The sequence below is a fragment of the Podarcis tiliguerta genome (genome assembly GCF_965153285.1).
Source record: "Podarcis tiliguerta genome assembly, chromosome: 13".
NCBI classification, from domain to species: Eukaryota; Metazoa; Chordata; class Lepidosauria; order Squamata; family Lacertidae; genus Podarcis; species Podarcis tiliguerta.
In genome coordinates, this window is record NC_139546.1 from 8,361,022 (window position 1) to 8,373,909 (window position 12,888).

The 12,888-nt window shown below is 43.3% G+C and overlaps 1 protein-coding gene across 15 annotated transcripts in view; it reads right to left on the reverse strand.

Moving 5' to 3' along the window:
* The window catches only part of SLC20A2 (solute carrier family 20 member 2), a 102,186-nt gene that overhangs the window by 38,048 nt on the left and 51,250 nt on the right, over positions 1–12,888 (reverse strand). For all 15 annotated transcript variants that reach the window (XR_014503972.1, XR_014503973.1, XR_014503974.1 and 12 more), the window contains exons 2-3: positions 8,135–8,676; positions 633–773 (exon numbers count right to left, since the gene is read on the reverse strand). Coding sequence is in view for 11 of the 15 variants with exons in the window: in XM_083407720.1 (XP_083263846.1) it covers positions 633–773; positions 8,135–8,417 (424 nt within the window). In the remaining 4 variants the exon portion in view is untranslated. The remainder of the gene's footprint in view (positions 1–632; positions 774–8,134; positions 8,677–12,888) is intronic.

Sequence of the window (12,888 nt, forward strand, 5' to 3'; positions counted from 1 at the left end):
TGTGAGTTAGTGTTTGTTATTTCCAGATATAAAACTTTTTTTCTATTTTCTTTTGTCACGCCCAACCCTTTGTTGTGAAAGAATGTCATCATGCTACAGAAACAGAGACTGCCATGAGCTCAACCTCTTTCCCTAATACGTTTATTCTGGATCTAATAAAATTGTACCGTATTTTTCACTCTATAAGATGCACCAGACCACAAGATGCACCTAGTTTTTGGAGGAAGAAAACAAGAAAAAAAATATTCTGAATCTCAGAAGCCGGAACAGCAAGAGGGATCGCTGCTCAGTGAAAGCCGCAATCCCTCTTGCTGTTCTGGCTTCTGGGATAGCTGTGCAGCCTGCATTCGCTCCATAAGATGCACACACATTTCCCCTTACTTTTTAGGAGAGAAAAAGTGAGTCTTACAGAGAAAAAAATACGGTAATTTGCTATTATGTCCAAACTGGCCAATTACACTGGCCAGGAAGCCCTCCAAACCAGGATATCAAACGAAGCTTTGCAAAATCATTTGGCTATAGTTCCCAAACAAAAGTATAGCAAAATTGTACGATCATGTTTCTATAATGCCAGTTTCAGTCAATGCATGTTTGTACACAAACCTTCACAAATAAAAGGAAATGTCAATTACCAATCTTGACAAGCTCCATCCACTGAACTCCTTTTGTGCCGATTGCAACTAATGAGAATCCAATAGTGGCACCGACAATGCAGTGAGTTCCAGAGATCGGGAGCTTCAAGAACGATGCTATCAGCTGCCAAACAGCAGAGCCTAAAAGTTAAAGCGGGGACAAAATAATTAGTATAAACATTAATGGCCAAACAGTTATGTTAGCATTCTTGTTTGAGGGCACACCAACCCAGCCTTTCGGCATATTTTTGCTCGTAGACGGACACAAAACATTTCTGGAAAGGATTACAGAGCTCAAGTACAAGCTTTCTCCAACACTGCTTCTATTTATTTTGCATTACAAATCGTATTCCTAATAGATTTAAACTGCAGAAAGGCCACAATGCTTCTTTTGCCTTAATGAACCTCTGCCCTATTTAACGCATGTTAGCCCAGTACTGCAGTAGAATAATGGGTTTTTTGCTACACTGTCATTTGCAGCCTATCCATTCACCTCCTCTTCACTACATTCTAAGCTTTCAATCTCCAAAACAGGACAAGGAATAGCAATTTAGAAACCTGGACTAGTAGAATTCTAAGGTGCCTGGATAGTCTTGCAAGTGACGGAATACGCACAAGTCCTTTAGAGAAAGAGCAAGCTATCAAAACTGGTGAAGTTTCCAACGGCCGTCTACAATCTTAACAATCTTTATTTGTTCTGTTTCGAACAATATGCACAGACAAAGAAAATGGAAAACGATTTCATGTAATTTTATATTTTCACTTGCTGTTTAATTTTTAAAAGAACGCAAAATTTATATTCCCCATTAGATTCAAACCAAAGTTTTGGGGGGCTTTTTTTAATGTGTCAAGTTCTCCATTGGCACCAAAGTACCTTTAGCTGGAGAGATGTTAATAATTCGGACTATATAACTGAACTTTTCAGAAATCTGGCCAAGAAAACTGCTTTATTAGTAAGACTTATCCACTCCTCACAGTACTAGCTCTGTATCATCCCTGTCAAGAGCATCAGAGTGCATAAAATCTGGAGTGGGGAATTTACCAGTCTGTTAAAAGGGCATGAATGTATGCTGGAGTCGTGCTCTTTAAACAAGAGGATATTGGTCCAGATGTTAGCTTCCTGGGGGATTGTATTCTTACAAGATATAATTTATGATCTATAGCACCCCCACCCCAAAAAAATCCTAGAATGCCACAATATATTGAAAAATATACACACCCCAATCTTGCCACTCCTGCCAACCTAGCAGTTTGAAAGCACATCAAAGTGCAAGCAGATAAATAGGTACCGCTCTGGCGGGAAGGTAAACGGCGTTTCTGTGCGCTGCTCTGGTTCGCCAGAAGCAGCTTAGTCATGCTGGCCACATGACCCGGAAGCTGTACGCCGGCTCCCTTGGCCAATAAAGCGAGATGAGCGCCGCAACCCCAGAGTCAGCCACGACTGGACCTAATGGTCAGGGGTCCCCTTTACCCTTTAATTTTGCCACATGCCCCTCAAACATTATTATTATTATTATTATTATAGATGCAAATGATAAAAAACCCCTCACAGTTTATGACCTGCCAAGATGAACAGAGCCCACCAGCTAGGATGGTGAAGCTCATGTTTGCTGCATGCCCGGGACTGTAGGAACAGGAGGTTTGTCAAGCGCTAGGCAAGCTAAAATATATGTATGGGAAGCTGAAGTTGTGCTTTAACAGATTCGGCAGGACTGTCAAGCACCTGAAGACGTAGGTGCCAGCTTCAAAGTGCGAGGCCCTCAGCGTCCGGTTCCTAATGAAGTTCCCGCTGAGGCTTGCCAAATTAACTCTCCACAAAGCGGCACAGTGCAAGCTGCCGTTGCATGTACAGCGCAGAGCAAGATTTATTACTTTATAAGCGGTAAAGCTCTTACCCAATTTCCCTTCCAGAAGAGCCTATCTATTCTGCTTTTAAGAGCGAGCCATTAGCACCACATACAACTTCCTTTAGGAAGCCAATGAATAAAACTAATTCTTTCCTGGCGCTCCGTTCCTAAACTACTTACTTTTCTATTCCTAGCTGAGGCCTACCTTCCAAGCCACAAAGTGAAGCCACCTGCTGCGTAATTTAGGCCTTTGATTGACTTGTTTTAGGCTAAGAATAGCCCAACTAAGCAACCCTGAGCCCTACAAGAGGAATGCATTCCAAAAGGGAGACACATGGATGGACTGGTTTAAAAGTTCCCCTTGGAAGCCACAGATCTTAGATTCTTCAATGAAACAGTGCTTAAAAAATTGTGGATCTCATACATGCAGCGAAGCTGAAATTAGGTAGAAAATATTTACTGCTGTTATGAGTGTGGATTTGCTTATGATCAGCTATCCAACATTGACTCAGCTCTGCCTTTTTTCAAATAATCCACATGCTGCCTTGAGATGAGATGGGCAGTTGTCTTCACGCGCACAGGACAATGCATACACAAGCGCGCCTTAAATTGTCACCTGGCCAGAATGATAGAAAGTGTTTTCAATATTACTAAATGCACAGGTTAACAAACTGCATGCCTCTGGCATTCAGACCTCTGTATTTCCAGTTAGGAATGCTTGTGTTGGGCATTTGAATGATCATTGTGCGGTGGGGCAGGGACGGCAGAATATACCTGCATGTGTGCACTAATCGCCTTTTACAAGGTTGTGAAACAATGAAAATCAGTGTTTTTGTATTCACAGAATATCTGAGACCAAATCTACACATAGACCTGGTTCGTACATCACAATAAGCCATAGTTAAAATAAACTGTGGTTGAATATAAAAAAGCTATAGTCTAGCTTGTTATGTAACCCAAACTCAATCTCATTGTTCATTTTCCTTCAAACCTTGAGCGTAAGTCAGGATTTGTTCTTTGTGGTTTATTTGGAAAAGAACAAACCAGGTTCAGACAGCACAAGTCATAACGTTACTTGATTATTAACAGCGCAGCAGCAGGATGAATAGAGCAAAGTGTCCACAATTTCATCCGTGTGCGCCAGTGTGCTTAATAATAATAATAATACAGTAAGAAATTACTTACACCTAGCCCATCTGACTGGATTGCCCCAGTTACTCCACCATAATAAAAACACAGCAAAACATCAAACGTTAAAAACTACCAAATACGGGGATGTGCGAACCAGGTCATACTCAACAAAGTGGCCAAACAACAATGTTTGACTGGCTGGATCTGCTGTACTCCAATCCCAATAAAATCTCAGGATTATCCAGTTATTTTTTAAAAAGCAGAGAAAATAAGTAATTACTCATTTAAGTAAGTAATTACTCATTTGGTTGCCTATGGTGACCAACAGGTGACCATCAGAAATGAGCTGAACTCAGGCTCTGAGCATCCCTCCAAGTATTAATGAGAAACTGCAGTCTCCAACAGCCATTCACGTTTGAAATTAAGGGCTAGGACTAGTAGGTGACTTGCATACACACAAGCCCCAAAATTCTATGTTGAAACTAGACACAGCCCCTTTCAACTTTCTTAGAAACTATGCAATTTTTGTTCACAATTCTTTCTCCACCCACTCCACCCTGTTTTCTTGCTACACGCTTAGGATGGAGGAATGTGGTGCTTATGCACCCGTACTCAGTCTAGGAATTTGGTTTTTTATTTGTTTTCAACACCACACAAAAATCCATTCCAGCGTTTCTACCTAACCAGCTCACAAAACAAAACTTGTTCCTTGAAAATCTGCAGAATCTGGCCGACCAGGTAGTATTTGGAACATATTTATAGGGTCAGGGCTGGAGACTGCAGTTGCAAAGGCTCTTAAAGCTACTTCTGCCAAGTTCCGGGGGAACGGTGAAGCTGGGGAAGGGTGCAAAAGAGGCTCATTGAGGGGAGAAGTTTTGCACATGGATCACGGAGTGGGAGACACAATCAACCTGATACTGACAGGGGGCAGAAAATGGTGTGGTCATATGCCCTGCCCCCTCAGCCTACCAGCAAATGTGCAGGATTCCCCCAATGGAAAGTGCAGGGAAAGGGAATCTGAACAACAGGACAGAAACTCACTTTCCCGAAAACGACACTTTTTCTGGCATGGGTTGGTACCCTCAGGTGAGGGACACATTGTGATCCTTCTGGGGTAGTTTGTCCCGCTTTGGTCCGCACCCTGCACTCACCTCTCAGCTGTGGCTCTTAGAAGCTGTCAGCATGTGGCCACACCCTGGGGATGGCTTCAACTGGCCAGCAAGCCAGGTGAGGATAGCTGATGGGTCTTAAACCCTTGGTGAGTTAGGGACTTCCCCTGCATGCAAAGACAGGCTGCAGTGGATTGAGCGGATGAGACCAATAGCAGCCCCAAAGGTCAAGAAGGTGGTTTCTGAACATGCCGTAGAGGGAGGTGAGGGGCAGATGGGGCTCGTCAACCTAGGAGCCCATCTAGGAGAAGGAAAAATCTGATCCTCAACCTCCGCTGCCTTGTGGGATATCTTCAGGAGAAGAAAAGGCTAAGGAGTAAACCCTACACCAATCGGGTGTGGAGTCCCTAAGATAGTTGGGTGGCACGTTGTACGCCTCATTCCGACAACTCCTGCAGCCAAGCAGGTGTCAAACGTATTGCTCTGCTTTCCTTTGGACCACATCAGCAAGGCTGAGAGGGGGGTCTTGTTGTCTGGGCAGTCCAGGACCTCCATCCACACTGCCCAGGATCACAGTTTCACTAGTTATTATGTGCATGTGCTATTGAGTGTGGTGTAGCCAGGGCTTGTTTTCAGTCAGAACTCAGCTCTCAGGTGGGCGCCACTGCCATTATAAAAGAACAAGAGAGGCATTCATGGTGAGTTTTGGCACCTCTTTTTCAATAATAATTATAATAATAATTTATTATTTGTACCCCACCCATCTGGCTACTCTGGGCGGCTTCCAACAAAGATGAAAAATACACTAAAATGTCACATATTAAAAACTTCCCTGAACAGGGCTGCCTTCAGATGTCTTCTGAATGTCAGGTAGTTGTTTATCGCTTTGACATCTGATGGGAGGGCGTTCCACAGGGCGGGCGCCACTACCGAGAAGGTCCATAATGATGATGATGATAATGATGATAATAATAATAATTTATTACTTGTACCCCACCCATCTGGCTGAGCTGCCCCAGCCACTCTGGAAGGCTTAAGCAATATTATTTCCCTGCATCTATGTCAGGTGTCCATAATCTTGTGAGATTTGTTGCAGCCAATCAGAAGCAGAGCAAGCAATATTGACTGTTAGCTGCCAGCACAAGGTCTTCTCTATAAACAGGCAGAGAAAAACATGCACTTGTACGGAAGAATCTAGGGCTTGCAGTTTGAGAGACAGAAAGCGTATCATCCCGCGTGACAGCAGCTCTCAAAAACTATATCCCGGTGTTCATTTTGGCATTCTCTGTGCACAGCAAGGAGTCAAGAGGATGTGACATCTGACTAGCAGGAGAAGGGAGGGTGAGAACATCCTAATAACCAGTGAAACTGTGATCCCAGACACAGTGGGAGCCAATCCTGATAAGGATTTACATATGCAAACCAATGAGCCAGTTCAGATGAATATTACCTAAGCAGAAATGTGCACAAGTCTTTTAGTAGCAATAGCTCCTCATTTCATCTGAACTGGGGAAATATGGGTCCCAGCTTCAGAACAAGCCAGGATAGTAAAACCAACTTCAAACAGTGGTTTATCTTGACGTGTTCTGAAACTGGTAACCAAAGATTCTCATTTCAGACAAAACAGCAAACTATAGATAACAGAAGCATCTTGGTTTTTCTATAGTTTGAGCAAAGGGGCTACCTGTGTGGGCAAAAGACCCACACATATCTCGGCTTAATAAGCTGGTATATGATCATCCGATATTAGCTAGGCCTTTGGTTTCTAGAGTGTATACAAGAACTGACACTAGATCCCAGGGACAAAGGGTAGGATCTAATGGACTTTTCAATCAAGTGTGCATAATTAACATACAAACTTGCCATACTGTCTGGTTATAAATGCAAACGAAACAGCTAGAAGTTTAAAGAAGAGCAAATGAAGCTGCAGCACACTAATCAATCATCTTATTTTTTCAGAGCAGATGAGATTATTTTTTTCTGTGGAAGTGGGAGCCATTAATTTTTTTTTTAGCCAGCCCAGAGAAGTGATGGTTAGACTTAACCAACTCCTTCTATTCTTCACTCTTTCCCTTCATGTATTTTGTTGGAACATCACATATCTCCAAACTGGCATTAGCCAGTGAAACCACAAGGTATGGAAATTCTTTTGCTCCTGAGCTTTATTTTGGATTGGGGCGGGGGGGGGGGGGGAGGCGCTACCAAAAAACCTGTTCTGTCATCCTATTGAGATCATCCTTTTTAAAACTGCACAGTCGTGTCATCTTTCTCTGTTCTTGCACACAATTTTAACGCCCATGTCAAAATAAACACAAGCATTTATTTTAATAGTTTGGTGTTATATGCAGTACAATGCACATGGTATAGTTCTACTGGAGTAATAAAAGGCTAGCAGCCTTACTAAGAACTGAAGCAGATGTTAGTATCCTCAATTCTTTCAACTTGGTTAATAAAGAAGCAGCAAAGGGCATGAAAGTTCTCTCTCACCATGAAAGCACTGATTTTATTTGTAGCCAACGCTAACCAGATTCTTTTAGTTATCTCTAAACCCTCATTTGATATTCTGTTTAAGATCAACTTGGTAAGAATAATCTTCAGCCATTTGTGGTACCAATGGGGGGCGGGGAGCTGGTGGAATCTGTACAGGGGATGAGAGGGATTACCAGGTCCCAGATTCTTAAGCACGGTTGAGAGTTGAGCAGTGAAACATCTATATAGGGTAGATTCTACATCAACCCTGGCAGTTCCTAACAATAGCAAAAGGCAAATTTGCACATTCAGAAATATTAGTGTCCAAGACTCATAGAATCATAGAATCATAGAGTTGGAAGAGACCACAAGGGCCATCGAGTCCAACCTCCTGCCAAGCAGGAAACACCATCAGAGTACTCCTGACATACGGTTGTCAAGCCTCTGCTTAAACAACTCAAGCTGCTATATTAAAGGTAAAGGTAAAGGTACCCCTGCCCGTACGGGCCAGTCTTGACAGACTCTAGGGTTGTGCACCCATCTCATTCAAGAGGCCGGGGGCCAGCGCTGTCCGGAGACACTTCCGGGTCACGTGGCCAGCGTGACATCGCTGCTCTGGCGAGCCAGAGCCACACACGGAAACGCCGTTTACCTTCCCGCTAGTAAGCGGTCCCTATTTATCTACTTGCACCCGGGAGTGCTTTCAAACTGCTAGGTTGGCAGGCACTGGGACCGAACAACGGGAGCGCACCCCGCCGCGGGGATTCGAACCGCCGACCTTTCGATCGGCAGGCCCTAGGCGCTGAGGCTTTTACCCACAGCGCTACCCACGTCCCTGCTGTATTACTGTTTGTCAAAAGGCTTTGGTCACATTTCTTAGCAGGTCTGGAAAAGCACAAAACTGCTTGAAGAAACTGACATTGAATATAAAACAAAAGTTACTCACCAACCATTGCGCTGACTTCTCCTGCCATCAGTAGTTCCACAGTGCTGTTGTACAGGTTCACATCAATGATACCTTTACGAATCGTTTCACCTACTTTTGCTCCTAGTAACACTGAGCCAGTCGTTTCAAAAATCGAAGCAAGAATGCAGGCCTGGCGCAAAGTAACCACACCGGAGCCCACGGCAGTACCAAAAGAATTGGCAACATCATTTGCCCCAACCGAGAATGCCAAAATAAAAGCAATTATAAAACCGACAATAACCATCCACAGGTATTCCTCCATGTTTCTCCGGGTTCTCTTTCGCCTTCTGTAAGTGTTTTAACCAGACAAAGCTGTAGGGTACCAGGACAGATTTGTAAAGCAGATTTCTTGCACACAATGAGTTCTCTCTGGAAAGTGCTGTGCAGTGTTGGAGCGTGAAGAAACTGCTAACTGGTGATTTTCAAGCTACTGTCAATACTGTTTGTTTGGCTGGATTCAGTCACCAGTGAAACCCATTCCATATTTTGCTTCAGTAGTGTGAAAGCTGCGATGACCTCTCCTGTAAAAGATAATTTTTTGAGGATAAAACATAACAGATTTACAAGTGGTTAAAATCAACTGACGATACTGCGGAATGACATGTAGCACTCACAACAATAAATGCACACAAGACTATCAGAGTCAATTTAAAAGTAACTCAGAATCAGGGGTGGCAGAAAGTAGACCACAGTCCTTCTGCCTGTTGGTTACTGAGATACTTTCAAGAAAGGCTTCAAGAACATTTAAAGAGCAATCCTTGCACCAGTCGACCAATGAACTCATTATGCTTTTATTTTGTTTTGTTTTGTTTTTTAAAGCAAGAATACCTGGTCACAATCAGTCAAAGCACAATTGAAAAAGTTGTTGAAAAGATATTGAGTTGGATCCAGAGAAAAAGCTCACATACACTGACTTTCCTCCTGTCTTTCAACACTCCCCAAAAAACCTCTCCTGAGGATGTACAGAGCAACATGTCCTTCTCTGCCCTTCCAGTAGAGTTTACATCCAGAGATATCTGTCTCCCACTGGTTCTCTCTGCTCCACCAGGCTTCTGTAATACCAATTATATCAATGCCACCTTTTAAAACCAAGCACTACAGTTCACCCATCTTGGCTTGGGAGCTTCTAGCATTCGCATATAAACACTTGCACAGAGTCTCTCTCTTGAAGTGTCTTTGGTGCTTGCATTTTGATTTGCGGCGCTTTGGCTTCTCTGAATTGCTGTCCTGCGCCCCGGCACTCACAGTGCTGAGTTCGCTGCCACCCCATTTAAATATTCACCCGTTTATCATATTCATCCCTCAGGTCCCATTGACTTTCGCTGTGAATCAGTTTAAACGCTGCTATGCCACCTATTTTATTTTAAATGCCAACAGTCTGATCCCAGCCCAGTTCAAGTGGAGTCTGTCACTTTTGTACAGGCCTGTCTTGCCCCAGAATGTTCCCCAGTGACTAATAAATCCAAGCCCCTCCTCCCACTGTCTCATCCATGCATACCTTGGAGGTTCTGGCTTTCAGCATTCTACCTAGCAACCTAAATTTGGCTTCCAGGACCTTGCAACTGCATTTACCCTTATCATTAGTGTGAATGTGCCCCCAAGTACGGACTTTGCCCCAGCACGATCTCCCTTGCTAACTTGGTGATGGGCAACATGCGCGATCTTCATGCCAGGCAGGCAATTCGCCCTGCTAGTCTGCATGCTCACGCTCAACTACCTATGTTCCTAATGATCAATGCTTTAAAATGAAATAAATGCTTCTCTCGCTCACGCACTGAATGATAGAGGCACGTTTGACAGGAGTCATAAATTAAGCTTTAAGAATGAAGTAGAAAATGAAGCATGTTTATATTATATTGACATTTCAGTTACTTTGAAAGACTGACACCTGGGATCACTAAAATTGCAAAAAAAAGTGTGTGTGTGTGTGTGTGTGTGTATCCACCCCGGTAGTAAGGATAAAGCTTCCATCTAGGTTTTGTCCTCATTCAGTGGAAATAGCGTCAGCCTGTCCAGTGACAAAAGAGAATTGAAACAGAGTCCCAGCGGCAAGCCTTAGAAAAGCAAAGAAAGCTGATGACAGATGCTGCTGTCCTGAAAAGGCCTGGTGAACTGACCCTGCAGTACAGTGTGCAAGGGAAAGGACAGGATGTTGCTCTGCCACAGGAGCAGCCAATTGAATCCATTGGCAAAGATTAACCAAGAACGAAATAAGTATATGGCAGAGTAGTATCGTAATTGCAGTACTTGCTGGCAAAAAATATACAGTGGTACCCCGCAAGACTAATGCCTCGGAAGACGAAAAACTTGCAAGACGAAAGGGTTTTTCGTTTTCTGAGGTGCTTCGCAAGACAGATTTTCCTAAGGGCTTGCTTCGCTAGACGAAACGGCCCTGCCTCTCGTGTCATGGCGACGGTCATTGCACGCACGCACGCACGCTCGCTTCCCCGCTCCTCCGGCTCCCTCCCACCTTCCGGCTGACGGTTGGTGCCTCGCGCCGCTGCCCACCCCCCTCGCGCGCTCCCCTCAGAGAGCCGTTGTCGCCAGCGCCTCTCTCTCCCTGGAGTCACGCTCCTGAGCCCCGCCGCCCTCCAGCAGCCGCGTCGCACGGTGGCCACAACACACGGGTGAGTCCAAGGTACCGGCTGCGGCAGCTGTCCTGCTTCTCCCTGCCCCTCCCCGCCGTTGTCAGTGTTTAAATGCAGTGGTGCTTCGCAAGACGAAAAAACTCGCACAATGAAAAAACTCGCGGAACGAATTAATTTCGTCTTGCGAGGCACCACTGTATGCCTGCTTCAGAGATACTATGGTCATGCTCCCCTGTTACCATTGTTAAAAATACTCTTAAGTGTAAAGCAGCCTTTCTCAAACCTGGATCCCCAGATGTTCTTGAACTACAACTCCCATCATCCCTGACCACTGGTCCTGCTGGCTAGGAATGATGGGAGTTGTAGTCCAACAAACATCGAGAGACCCAAGGTTGAGAAAGGCTGGCGTAAAGGGTGCACAATGAGGTGGTAGACCTTCAGTATGACAAGGCAGGCACAAGATACTATCTTGGGATGGCTGGCTGACTGTGCCTGTCACATGCCAAGCACCTTCTTTTGCACCCTTCTCCCAAGTACCAAGGGCTTTCCTCAAAAATCATATTGAATTTAACAATGAAGAGAGACTGCCAATCAATATTTGGAGCTGAAGCTGGATGGCTAAGCTATCATCCAGCCTGGGCTTATATCAGCAGCCAATATATACTTCCAAATATGAGAGAACCATATTTCTGGAGGTGAACTCAGCAAGCTAGACATTTGTAACCAGCTCATAATTACACATTGTCACAGCAAAGAGCAGAAAGAACTCATACAAGCCACACATTTTGCATTCTGTTCTTCTTGATGGGTTGTTTCACATGGAACGTAATGCCCTAGTGAAGGGGTACTAAAATCTTTAAGCTTGTTGTCTAGCTTCCACCATATGCTGGAAACGCAACCCTTTATCCCACGATCTTTAACAGCATTTTTCGTGGAGGCAACCTCTGCTGTGTTGTTTAACCTATACTGTGCTTCTTTTCACTTGGAATTGGTTTAATTGTTTTTGTAATGGTATACACCATTCTAATTGTTTGATTATATTGTTGTAACCTGCCCCTGGGACCTTAACATGAAGGGACGGATAAGAATCTCATAAATAAGTGAGTGAACTATTTGACACTGTGCCAAATCCTTGTGGTCATTTGTTTTATTTTCAGAGAAAAGGGGCCCCTGGGCGCAATCCCTCTCAGGCCCAGCTAGTCCACAGTGTGAGAATCCCTATCCTTGTCAACTGCACAAAACTGCTTTTGCTGTAACTGAGCGAAACTGGAGGTTTTTTTTTTAAAGAAAGAATATGGCACAAGTTTGCAACCCCATAAGGAAGAAAAATAAATGCATCAGAAACAAAGATTAGTACCATGGCCTTAACAAAGCAAAGGACACACCCTTCTTCAAAGAATTAATTCAATCTAGAAAGTCTCAAAGTGTTGCGTGCCACAGAAGTTCACATAAATCTTGGGTCAATGCACTTTATCATACTTACGTCTTCTTCTTTTATTTATTTTTTAAAAAATAATATTTATTAATTTCTGAACAATTTAAACACTACAAAACAAAACAAAAACAAAAAAAGAACAATACAATACAAAGACACTACATAACACTAACACATTAAACTAACAAAACCAAACAAAAACAGTTTAAAACACTCAAACAGTTTCAATATCTTGTCTTTCATTCACTTATTTCACCGACCTCCTCGCACCTCCCTTTTTGTATTCCACTTCTATCAATTATTTCAGCAATTCCTTTCCATCTTCCTCTGTTTTCTGTCCTATAATTATCTTAACACATTCTAACCTTATTTTACCTATAATATTCTATTAATCTATTTATACTTAAATCCTTATAACATTTCTACTAAAGCCATATAACTTCATTCCACCATTCTTTTAACATTCATTAATTTTGCAGTATTTCTGTAAATAATCTTTAAACTACTTCTTTTAATAACCCCTTTTCTACAGCTACTGCTACAGGATTTCGGACAGCTCACAAAATTCATAATAACGCCTTAAACAGCATTCAAATCAGTGCTAAAGACGTATGAGCTGTCAGGAAAAAGCATACCACTCAAGATGCAAAACCAAGCTAGCAACAGTCAAAGCAGCAATAAAACCTAGCAGCCTACCAGAAGCATGGGCA